At 37.3% G+C, this 12,489-nt stretch overlaps 1 protein-coding gene across 10 annotated transcripts in view; it reads left to right on the top strand.

Moving 5' to 3' along the window:
- ZMYM4 (zinc finger MYM-type containing 4) overlaps positions 1-12,489 on the top strand; it is a 164,687-nt gene that overhangs the window by 119,967 nt on the left and 32,231 nt on the right. For all 10 annotated transcript variants that reach the window (XM_002686481.7, XM_024990230.2, XM_024990229.2 and 7 more), the window contains 3 exons: positions 6,831-6,884; positions 7,288-7,467; positions 7,878-7,972. In XM_002686481.7, coding sequence (XP_002686527.1) covers positions 6,831-6,884; positions 7,288-7,467; positions 7,878-7,972 — 329 coding nt within the window. The remainder of the gene's footprint in view (positions 1-6,830; positions 6,885-7,287; positions 7,468-7,877; positions 7,973-12,489) is intronic.

Genomic DNA, 12,489 nt, shown 5'->3' with positions numbered 1-12,489 from the left:
AGTTCCAAAGAATAGCAAGAAGAGATAAGAAAGCCTTCCTCAGCGATCAATGCAAAGAAATAGAGGAAAACAACAAAATGGGAAAGATCTCTTGAAGAGATCTCTTCAAGAAAATTAGAGATACCAAGGGAACATTTCATGCAAAGATGGGCTCGATAAAGGACAGAAATGGTATGGACCTAACAGAAGCAGAAGATATTAAGAGGTGGCAAGAAGACACAGAAGAACTGTACAAAAAAGATCTTCATGACCCAGATAATCACAATGGTGTGATCACTCACCTAGAGCCAGACATCCTGGAATGTGAAGTCAAGTGGGCCTTAGAAAGCATCACCACGAACAAAGCTAGTGGAGTTGATGGAATTCCAGTTGAGCTATTTCAAATCCTGAAAGATGATGCTGTGAAAGTGCTGCACTCAATTTGCCAGCAAATGTGGAAAACTCAGCAGTGGCCACAGGACTGGAAAACGTCAGTTTTCATTCCAATCCCAAAGAAAGTCAATGCCAAAGAATGCTCAAACTACCGCACAATTGCACTCATCTCACACGCTACTAAAGTAATGCTCAAAATTCTCCAAGCCAGGTTTCAGCAGTACGTGAACTGTGAACTTCCAGATGTTCAAGCTGGTTTTAGAAAAGGCAGAGGAACCAGAGATCAAATTGCCAACATCCTCTGGATCATCGAAAAGGCAAGAGAGTTCCAGAAAAACATCTATTTCTGCTTTATTGACTATGCCAAAGCCTTTGACCGTGAGGATCATGATAAACTGTGGAAAATTCTTCAAGAGATGGGAAACCAGACCACCTGACCTGCCTCTTGAAAAATTTGTATGCAAGTCAGGAAGCAACAGTTAGAACTGGACATGGAACATCAGACTCGTTCCAAATAGGAAAAGGAATACATCAAGGCTGTATATTGTCACCCTCCTTATTTAACTTATATGTAAGTACATCATGAGAAGTGCTGGGCTGGAAGAAGCACAAGCTGGAATCAAGATCACTGGGAGAAGTATCAATAACCTCAGATATGCAGATGACACCACCCTTATGGCAGAAAGTGAAGAGGAACTAAAAAGCCTCTTGATGAAAATGAAAGAGGAGAGTGAAAAAGTTGGCTTAAAGCTCAGGAATCAGAAAATGAAGATCATGGCATCTGGTCCCATCACTTCATGGGAAATAGATGGGGAAATAGTGGAAACAGTGTCAGACTTCACTTTTTTGGGCTCCCAAATCACTGCAGATGGTGACTGCAGCCATGAAATGAAAAGACGCTTACTCCTTGGAAGAAAAGTTATGACCAACCTAGATAGCATGTTGAAAAGCAGAGACATTACTTTGCCAACAAAGGTCCGTCTAGTCAAGGCTATGGTTTTTCCAGTGGTCATGTATGGATGTGAGAGTTGGACTGTGAAGAAAGCTGAGGGCCGAAGAATTGATGCTTTTGAACTGTGGTACTGGAGAAGACTCTTGAGAGTCCCTTGGACTGCAAGAAGATCCAGCCAGTCCATTCTGAAGGAGATCAGCCCTGGGATTTCTTTGGAAGGAATGATGTTAAAGCTGAAACTCCAGTACTGTGGCCACCTCATGAGAAGAGTTGACTCATTGGAAAAGAGTCTGATGCTGGGAGGGACTGGGGGCAGGAGGAGAAGGGGACGACAGAGGATGAGATGGCTGGATGGCATCACTGACTCGATGGACATGAGTCTGAGTGAACTCCAGGAGTTGGTGATGGACAGGGAGGTGTGGCGTGCTGCGATTCATGGGGTCGCAAAGAGTAAGACACGACTGAGCAACTGAACTGAACTGAACTGATACAAAAGCTTTTCTACTACACTTGATAAAGACTTGAGAAAGAACACCCAAAAAAAAAAAAAAAAAACCAGAAGAGGTGGAGAAATTAGAAAACATAAACTAAATGAAATGGGAGCACTGAATATGAAATAGAAAAAGTGAAACAAACTAGATAAAAGTTAAAAAGACATCGCTGTACCAACAAAGGTCCATATAGAGCTATGGTTTTTCCATTAGTCATGTATAGATGTGAGAACTGGACAATAAAAAAGGTTTTTCCAGTAGTCACGTATAGAAAAGGCTGAGCACTGAAGAATTGAATTTGTACTGTGGTCCTGGTGAAGACTCTTCAGAGTCCATTGGACTGCATGGAGATCAAACCAATCAATCCTAAAATAAATCAACCCTGAATATTCATTGGAAGGACTTGATGCTGAAGTGCCAGTGCTGTGGCCACCTGATGTGAAGAGCTGACTCATTGGAAAAGACCCTGATGCTGGAAAAGATTGAAAGCAGGGGAAGGGGACCACAGAGGATGAGATGGTTGGATGGCATCACTGACTCAATGGACATGAGTTTGATCAAGCACCAGGAGATGGTGAAGGACAGGGAAGCCTGGCACGCTGTAGTTCATGGGATCACAAAGAGTTGGACACAACTGCGGAACTGATCATCAACAACAAAAGTTATAGCCCAGTTGTTTTTAAACATCGCTGCTCATTAGAAATATATCTGTAGCTCTGGAGGGGAAAAAAGCATACCTGTACATTTGTATTTTTCAAAAAATTCCAAGATAGTGGACTTCCTTGGTGGTCCAGTGCCCAAGACTCTGTGCTTCCGATGCAGGGGGCCTGGGTTCAATCCCTGGTCAGGGAATTAGATCCCACATGCCACAACTCAGAGTTCCCATGCCACAACTAAAGATCTTCCTTTGCTGCAAGAGAAGATTGAAGATCTACATGCTGCAATTAAAACCTGGTGCAGCCAAATAAATAAATATTTTAAAAATCCAAGATAATTCTGATAAGCATCTGGATTTTCAAAAGTGTTTACAGGTTTTTGTATTAAATGGTAGTTTTGGTGATACAGAGTTCTATCATTTTTCTGTTGACCAATCATGATACAGTGGTATTAAGTGAGTAATAGTTACATAATCACAATAGTGAAAGATGTTTATCAGTTTTCACAATCAATATCCAGACAAAAAAATAAAACGTAATTACAATTGCAAACCATAATGGGAACATGATTAACCTAACAGTATGAAATAATTACATACAGTTTGGGGCATCAAGCAGAGTGATGTAGTAAGTGGAAATGCAAACACGCACATATTTTCTTCCATCCAGCCAGTCTGTTTTTTGGTTGGTGCATTTGATCCTGTTACCATTTTCTTAATTATTTGGGGTTTATTTTCTGTAGATCTTTGCCTTCTCTTGTGTTTCCTGTCTGGAGAAGTTCCTTTAGCATTTGTTGTAAAGCTGGTTTGATGGTGCTGAATTCTCTTTAACTTTTGCTTGTCTGGAAAGCTTTTGATTTCTCCATCAAATCTGAAAGGAAAGTCTTGCTGGATAGAGTTTCCTTGCTTATGGGTTCTTCCCTTTTATCACTTTAGATATACCATGGCATTTCCTTCTGGCTTGTAGAGTTTTTGTTGAGAAATCAGCTGATAGCCTGATGGGAGTTCTCTTGTATGTTATTTGTTGTTTTTCCCTTGTTGTTTTTAATGTTTATCTTTGTCTTTAATTTTTGTCAGTTTTGAGTATTGTGTGTCTCGGTGTATTCCTCCTTGGGTTTATCCTGTCTGGAACTCTCTGTGCTTCTTGAACTTGGATGACTATTTCTTTTCCCTATTAAGGAAGTTTTCATCTATTATTTCTTAATATTTTCTCAGATCCTGTCTCTGTCTCTTCTCCTTCTGATACCCTTCTAATGCAGATGTTGGTGTGTTTAATGTTGTCACAGAGATCTCCTTGGCTGTCCTCATTTCTTTTCATTCTTTTTTCTATATTCTGTTCTACAGCAGTAATTTCCACCATTCTGTCCTCTAGGTCATTATCTGTTCTCTGCCTCAGTTATTCTGCTATTGATTCCTTCTAGTGTATTATTCATCTCTGTTTGTTCTTTAGTTCTCCTAGGTCTTTGGTAAACATTTCTTGCATCTTCTCCATTGTCTTCCAGATATCCTGGATTAATTCTGAATTCTTTTTCTGGAAGGTTGCCTAGCTCCATTTCACTTAGTTGTTTTTCTCGGGTCTTATCTTGTCCCTTTATCTGGGACATAGCTTTCTGCTTTTTCATCTTGTTTAACTTTCTATAATGTGGTTTTTGTTTTAGCTGCTGTAGGACTGTAGTTCTTGCTTCTTCTGTCTGCCCTCTGATGGAGGAGGCTAAGAGGCTTATGTAAACTTCCTGATGTAAGGGATTGGTGGTGGGAAAAACTGGGTTTTGCTCTGGTGGGCAAGGCCTTGGTCAGTAAAGCTTTAGTCAGATTATCTGCTGATGGGTGGGGTTGTGCTTCCTCTTTGGTAGTTGTTGGGCCAGAGGTGACCCAACCCTGGGTTCCACAGGCTGTATGGTAAGGTTAATGGTGACCTCTAAAGGGGCTTATGCCAAAGGGGACCTTCCTGGACTGCTGCAGCCAGTGCCCCTGTACCTTTGGTGAGCCCCTGCTGACCCATCCCTCCATAGGAGACCCTCCAACACTAGCAGGTAGGTTTTGGTTCAGTCTCCTGTGAGGTCACTGCTCCTTCCCTCTAGGTCTTGGTATGTGCAAGACTTTGCTCGTGCCCTCCAAGACTGGAGGACTGTTTCCCCCGGTCCTGTGAAAGTCCTTTCATCAGATCTTGCTGGCCTTCAAGGCCAGATTCCCTGGAGATTCCCAGACCCTTTGTCAGAGCTCCAGGCTGGGAAGCCTGATGTGGGGTTCAGCACCTTCACAGCAGCGGGAGGTTCAGCAGTGGGTACTTCACAGCAGTACTTCTTTTGGTACTGTTATTCTGCAGTTGTGGGTCATGCACCTGACAGGTATGGGATTTGATTTTATTGTGATTGCGCCACTCCTTCTCACTGCAGCTTCTTTGTCTTTGGATGTGGCTTATCTTTTTATGGTGCGTCCCTGTGTCCTGTCGATTATTCAACAGGTAGTTGCAATTTTGGTGCTGTCATAGGAGGAGATGAGCATGCTTCCTTCACCATCTTGAACTGAAAGTCCTAAACTCTTTACTTTTAAAGTACTTCTACAGGGACTTCCCTGGTGGTCCAGTGGTTAAGACTCTGTTTCCACTGAAGAGAACACAGGTTTGATTCTTGGTTGGGGAACTGAGATCCTGTATGCTGTGTGGTGCAACCAAAAGAAAAAAAAAATAGTAATAATAAGGTAGTTTATAATTGATAGAACTTTGTTCTGTTTAGTTTCATGTGCTTATTGCTAATGTATTTATATTCTGTTTTCCATTTCACGGTACATCTTTTTTTTCAGGGGGGAAGCAATGTAGAACAGATTTTCGAACCTATGAGTAAATAAAAATTGTGTGTGTTTGTTATTAAAAAAAGAAATTTCATAGAACACTCGATGACATAAAGCAAGATCCTCTATGACCCACCTCCTAGAGTAACGGAAATAAAAACAAAAGTAAACAAGTGGGACCTGATTAAACTTAAAAGCTTTTGCAAAGCAAAGGAAACTATAAGTAAGGTGAAAAGACAACCCTCACAATGGGAGAAAATAATAGCAAGTGAAACAACTGACAAAGGATAATTTCCAAAATATACAAGCAGCTCATACAGAAAAACAAACAACCCAATCAAAAAGTGGGAAAAAGACTTAAAAAGACATTTCTCCAGAGAAGACATACAGATGGCTAACAAACACATGAAAAGATGCTCAACATCACTCATTATTGGAGAAATGCAAATCAGAACTACAATGAGATATCATCTCACACTAGTCACAATGGCCATCATCAAAAAGTCTACAAACAATAAATGCTGGAGAGGGTGTGGAGAAGAGGGAAGACTCTTGCACTGTTGGTGGGAATGTAAATTGATACAGCCACTATGGAAGACTGTATGGAGACTCCTTAAAAAACTAGGAATAAAACTACCATATGACCGAGCAGTCCCACTCCTAGGCATAGACCCTGAGGAAACCAAAATTGAAAAAGACAAATGTGTCCCATTGTTCATTGCAGCACTATTTACAATAGCTAGAACATGGAAGCAACATAGATGTCCATCGACAGATGACTGGATAAAGATGTTGAGGTACATATACATAATGGAATATTACTCAGCCATAAAAAGGAATGCATTTGAGTCAGTTCTGATGAGGTGGATGAACCTAGAACCTATTAAACAGAGTGAAGTGAGTCAGAATGAAAAGGATAAATATTGTATTCTGACGCATTTATACAGAATCTGAAAGAAGGGTACTGAAGAATTTAATTTACAGGGCTGCAATGGAGAAACAGATAGAAAACAGACTTATGGACATGGGGAGAGGGGAGGAGAGGGTGAGATGTATGGAAAGTAACATGGAAACTTACATTGCCATATGTAAAATAGATAGCCAATGGGAATTTGCTCTATGGCTCAGGAAACTCAAACAGAAGTTTTGTATCAATCTAGAGGGGTAGGATGGGGCGGGAAATGGGAGGGAGGTTCGAAAAGGAGGGGAAATACGTTTACCTATGCCTGATTCATGTTGAGGTTTGACAGAAAACAAAAAAATTCTGTAAAGCAATTATCCTTCAATAAAAAAATTTTTTAAATATATTTTAAAAAGTAAAAGAAAAAAAAAGAAATTTCAGATAGCATAGAATCCAAAATAAACATCTCTTGCCTTGACTTTTTTCATACTGCTATTTGGAAATATAACCACTGTTACCCAGTTGTAATTTAACTATTTATCTCTAGTGCTTAATTTTTATTAATGAGTTATTCTGTATATGCAGGGTATTTTGCAGTCATTTCATTTGAGATGCAGTTTGTTCACATGTACATATAAATTGACAGTATGTGCTTTTCTTTTTCTTTAGAATCCCAAACTTCTGAACAGGAACTCTTTTTAGACACCAAGATATTTGAAAAAGGTTTGTAATTGTAAATACATTATGAAACTTAGAAATATTGTATCTTTGTTAGTGATACAAACCCATGAAGTATTAGCAACCTTGGATTTAATATTTATAATTTAAGCTGTTTGTAAGGGGCATCAGAGAACTGTGAATTTGTGGTAATTTATAAAGAGACTGATAAAAGGTACCTCAGATACTGGTTTTAGAGATTAATTGAACTTATGTACTAAAGTGTATACCAAGAATATAAATCCGTTTCTGTGATCCTGGTGAATAAGTTGCTTCATTCTTAAGGGTAACTACAGAATTGTCCAGCAACTATACCTGACTTTTTGTTATTTAGGATTTCAGGGAGATGTATGAACATGTCAGGAGTCTTACTTCATTTTGAAGGCTTGTTTGTTTTTTATTATTTCAGACCAAGGAAGTACTTACAGTGGTGATCTTGAATCAGAGGCAGTATCTACTCCACATAGCTGGGAGGAAGAATTAAATCATTATGCCTTAAAGTCAAATACTGTGCAAGAGGCTGATTTAGAAGTGAAGCAGTTCTCAAAAGGGGAAACTGAACAGGATCTGGAAGCAGATTTCCCCTCAGGTTTGTTCAGTGTAACCTGACTGCTGAAAGTCCTTTTTTAGAAGATAGGTACAACTCTGAATCGACATTTTGAAGCAGTTATGATGCGTGATTACTATCTAAAGGCACAGATGGTCCCTTGACTTCAAAGGTATTGATTCATACCATCTTCTTCTTTACAAAAGTTTGGTTTGTTTTTGTTGTTATTGTTAACTTTCCCACAGTAATCATATAGGGGATCTTCTTGATTGTTAATAAAGTTTTTATTCATGCTGTATCTCCTCTGTTTCCTCAAGTATATAAGTAAAATCTGTATTTTATCAAAACAAAATAATATAGTGATGATTACCTGATATTTCCTCCTCCAGTCTGAGACTTTATTTAACTGTGAGTTTTTTATCTCACATTATGCTTTCTCCTGGTTGTCACAGAATCCTTTGACCCATTAAACAAGGGACAGGGAATCCAGGTACGTTCCCGAACGAGAAGACGACACAGAGACGGCTTCCCCCAGCCCAGACGAAGAGTAAGCAGTAGCTTAATTTTTCTAGCATTTTGTTTTGTTTATTATTTCCCAATCTTGAATTTTCATGTTTTTGCTTTTTGAAGTAAAAAACCATATCTTTTATTTTACATTTCTTTAAGAGGGACTTTTTCCACAATTGAAGGATTTTTCTGTTTTGTTTTTTATAATCCTTGTTATAGACTTTCCTCTTTTTTTAAAGTCTCTAAATTTAGCTTTTAAATATAATAATGAGGTTTCCTATTTTATTTAGTACAGTTATAATAGTGAGGTACACAAAGACGTTTTCATGGTGACTGGGGTTTCTCATACTAAAATTTAAACAATAATAGCCTTTTAAAAAAAATCTCCATTGAGTTGTAATTACATTTAAAAATTCATAAATTTTAAGTGTACAGTGATGAACTTTGATAAATGTATACAGTACGTAACTACCTCCACAATCACAGTACTTCCCTTGTGAAAAAATTTGCCTTGTTACCATTTCCAGTCAGTCTTCATCTCCAGCTCCTGACAGCCACTGACTGACCTGCTTTGTGGACGGGTGTAAAATGGTACTGCTTTACCGTTTCTAAAATTCATATAAATGCAATCATATAATTTGTACTCTTCTGTATCTGGGTTCTTTCAGTTAGCATAATGTTTTTGAGAGTTATCCATATTGTTTCATGTATCACTAGTTCGTTCCTTTTTATTTCTGAGTATTTCATTTTATGGATGAACTACTGTTTATATAATTGTTTAATAGCTCCTGGAAATTTGGGTTATTTCCGATTTGGGTGTTTTTAAATAAAGCTGCTGTGAACATTCTAATATAAACATCTTTGTGAAGAATATATGTTTTTCATTTGGGGAAAAATATCCAGGGATGGAATTGTGGGGTCTGTTGGTGTATTTTTAACTTTGTAAGAAAGCTGACAAAGTGTGTTCCAAAGTACATGTACCATCTTGAATTCCCACCAGCAGTCTGGGAATTCTATCTGCTCCATGACTTTACTAACAATTATCAATTGTTATTGATAATAACAATTATTATCAGTTGTTATCAGTTATTATCAATTGTTATGAATTATAATCAATTATTATCACCTGGTATTATCAATTTTTAATTTTAGTTATTCTAGTAAATGTGTAGTGATATTAACTTATAGCTTTAATTTGTATTTTCCTCATGACTAATGTGTGGGCATCTTTGAAATGTATATTGCTGTTGGTGTATTTTTGATAAAGTGTGTGTTCAAAACTATTGAGCATTTGGTGGGGGTTAGGTGTCTTATGGCAGAGAAGGCAATGGCACCCCACTCCAGTACTCTTGCCTGGAAAATCCCATGGTAGGCTGCAGTCCATGGGGTCGCTAGGAGTCGGACACGACTGAGCGACTTCACTTTCACTTTTCACTTTCATGCATTGGAGAAGGAAATGGCAACCCACTCCAGTGTTCTTGCCAGGAGAATCCCAGGGACAGGGAAGCCTGGTGGACTGCCATCTATGGGGTCGCACAGAGTTGGCCACGACTGAAGCGACTCAGCAGCAGCAGCAGCAGCAGGTGTCTTATGGAGTTGTGTTTTTTTTTTTTTTATGGATATAATTCTTGTATCAAATATGATTTGCTCCTATTCTGTGACTTTTTCGTTTCTTAACAGTGAAAAACAACTTTTCCCCCATTTCCATGGTTCATTTTATTTTTCTTCCAGTTTTACTAAAACATATTCGACATCCAGCACTGTATAAGTTTAAGGTATATAGCATAATGATTTGACTGACTTACATTTCATGAAATGAATACAACAATAAGATGGTAAACACACATCGTTTCATATAGATAAAGAATTAAAGACTTTTTTTAAAAAAGTTTTTTCCTTATTATGAGAATTCTTAGGGTTTACTCCTAGCAACTTTCATATGTAATATAGAGAAGTGTTCATTATATGTATCATGATGCACATTATATCCGTAGTACTTCCTTACCTAAAATTGGAAATTTGTGCCTTTTGACTGCCTTCATCCAATTCCTCCTGCCTCTCCCTTGTGCCTCTGGTAACCACAAATCTGATCTCTTTTTCTAAGAATTTGTTTGGTTTTGAAATATAATAGACCCATAACATTATGTTCTTGGAGTACAACGTAGTGATTGGACATTTCTACATATTTCAAAATGTTCACTAGGGTAAGTCTAGTTACAGTATGTCAACATACAAAGATATTACATAATTATTGTGTGACTGTATTCCCCACACTGTACATTTCATAACATGACCATGACTCATTTGCTTTGTGACTGAAGTTTGTACTTCTTAATCTCCCTCACCTGTGTCTCTCATCTCTCCATCACCCTCCCCTCTGATAACCCCATGTTTATTCTCTGTATGTTTGATTCTGTTTCTGTTTTATTGTATTTGTTCATTTGTCCTATTTTTTAGATTGCAGATATAAGTGAAATAATATAGTATTAACATTCTATCCAGTTTTTTTCTCTTACCTTAATATTCTCTAGGTCCATTTGTGCTGTCCCAAATGGCAAGATTTCATTCTTTTTTTGTAATTGATTAATAATTCCATTGCATGTAACTCTGTGTGTGTGTGTGTGTGTGTGTGTGTGTGTGTGTGTGTGTGTGTATACACACCACATCTTCTTTATCTATTCATGTAGGACACTTGGCTGTTTCCATATTTTGGCTGTTGTTGGTAATGTTGCAGTGGATATAGGGGTGCATATATATCTTTTTGAACTTGTGTTTTTGTTTTCTTTGGGTAGAAAATACTGAGAAGTGGAATTTCTGGATCATATGATAGTCCTATTAATATTTTTAATTTTAGAGAAAGCTCCATGCTACTTTCCCCAATGGTGGTACCAATTTACATTCCCATCAAGAGTGCACAAGGGTTCCTCTTTTTACACATCTTCATCAACACTTGTTCTTTATTGTCCCTTTCATGACAGTCATTCTGAAAGGTGTGAAGTGGTATCTCGCATTGGTTTTGACTTGTATTTTCCTGATAATTAGTGATGTGGAGGATCTTTCCAAATGTCTGTTGGCAGTCTGTTTGGAAAAGAGTCTTTTCAGCTCCCGTGCCCATTTTTTAATTGCATTTTTTTTCTTTTATGAGTTCTCTAAGTTCTTTTTATATTTTGTATTTTAACTCCTTTCCAGATAGGTACTTGGCAAGTATCCTCTCCTGTTCAGTAGGGTGCCTTTTCATTTTGTTGAGTTTCCTTTGATATGCAAAATCTTTTTTATTTGATGATGCCCCACTTGTTTATTTATTTTTGTTTTGTTTTACTTTGCTTTTGCTTATTTTGTCTGTACTTGAGGAGACAGATCTAGAAAAATATTACTAAAACCGATCCTAGAATTTCCTGCCTGTGTTTTCTTCTAGGAGTTTCATGGTTTCAGGTCTTACATCTTTAATCCATTTTGAGTTTAATTTTGTATATGGTGTGAGAAAGTAATTCAGTTTCATTTTTTTCCATGCAGCTCTCCAGTTTTCCTAATACCTTTTACAGAAGGATCAGTCTTTTCTCCATTATATTTTCTTGCCTCTTTTGTCATAGATTAATTGACCATTTGTTTTAGTTCTGTGGAACATGCCATTGGTATTTTGAATTGTTTGCATTGAATCTGTCGTTTGCTGTGGGTAGTATCATTATTTTTACAATATTCTAATTCATGAGGATGATATATTTTTCCATTTATTTGTTTAACCTTCAGTTTCCTTCATCATCTTACAGTTTTCTGAGTCAGGTCTTTTGCCTTCTTTATTAGATTTATTCCTAGATATTTTATGCTTTTTGATGCAGTTGTCAGTGGGATTGTTTTCAAAATTTCCCTGACAGTTTGTTGTTAGTGTATAGAAATGCAGTAGATTTTATATCAGGCAACTTTACTGAGTTCATTGGTGACTTCTCATAGCTTTTTGGTGGTGTGTTTAGGATTTTCTATGTACAGTGTTGTGTTATCTGCAAGCACTGACAGCTTTTCTTCTTCCTTTCCAATTTGGATTATTCTGTTTAGATTATCTTAATTTCTCCCAACAGTATTTTGTATGTTTCGTTGTACAAGTCTTACACTTTGTTAAATTATATCTAGTAAATATTTTAATATATTTTTGATCCTGTTGTGGGTAGCATTGTTTTTAAATTTCCTTGTCTAGTGTTCTTCACTCACATATAGAAATAGAGATGGTTTTGTATATTGACTTTATATGTGGCAGTTTTGCTCAACTAAAATCTGTGGGATTTTCTGCCTACACAGTTGTATTATCTGTGAAGTAAGAAAGTTTAAAAATTTTTCCTTTATAATCTCAGGGTATTTTCTTCTTTTTTAAAAAAAATTATTATTTGTTATTTTACTTTTTTTTTTGACCATGCCATGTGGCATGTTGGATCATAGTTCCCCAAACAGGGATTGAGTCTATACCACCTGCAGTGGAAGCAAGAGTCTTAACCATTGGACCACCAGGAAGCCCCTCTTTCTTTTTTTGATTTATTGCATTAACTGGGATCAATGTTTAATATGAGT

This window comes from Bos taurus, chromosome 3 (genome assembly GCF_002263795.3).
Source record: "Bos taurus isolate L1 Dominette 01449 registration number 42190680 breed Hereford chromosome 3, ARS-UCD2.0, whole genome shotgun sequence".
In the NCBI taxonomy this organism is placed as follows: domain Eukaryota; kingdom Metazoa; phylum Chordata; class Mammalia; order Artiodactyla; family Bovidae; genus Bos; species Bos taurus.
The sequence above is the reverse complement of the archived record's forward strand: the minus strand, read 5'-3'. Positions and strand labels throughout refer to the sequence as shown.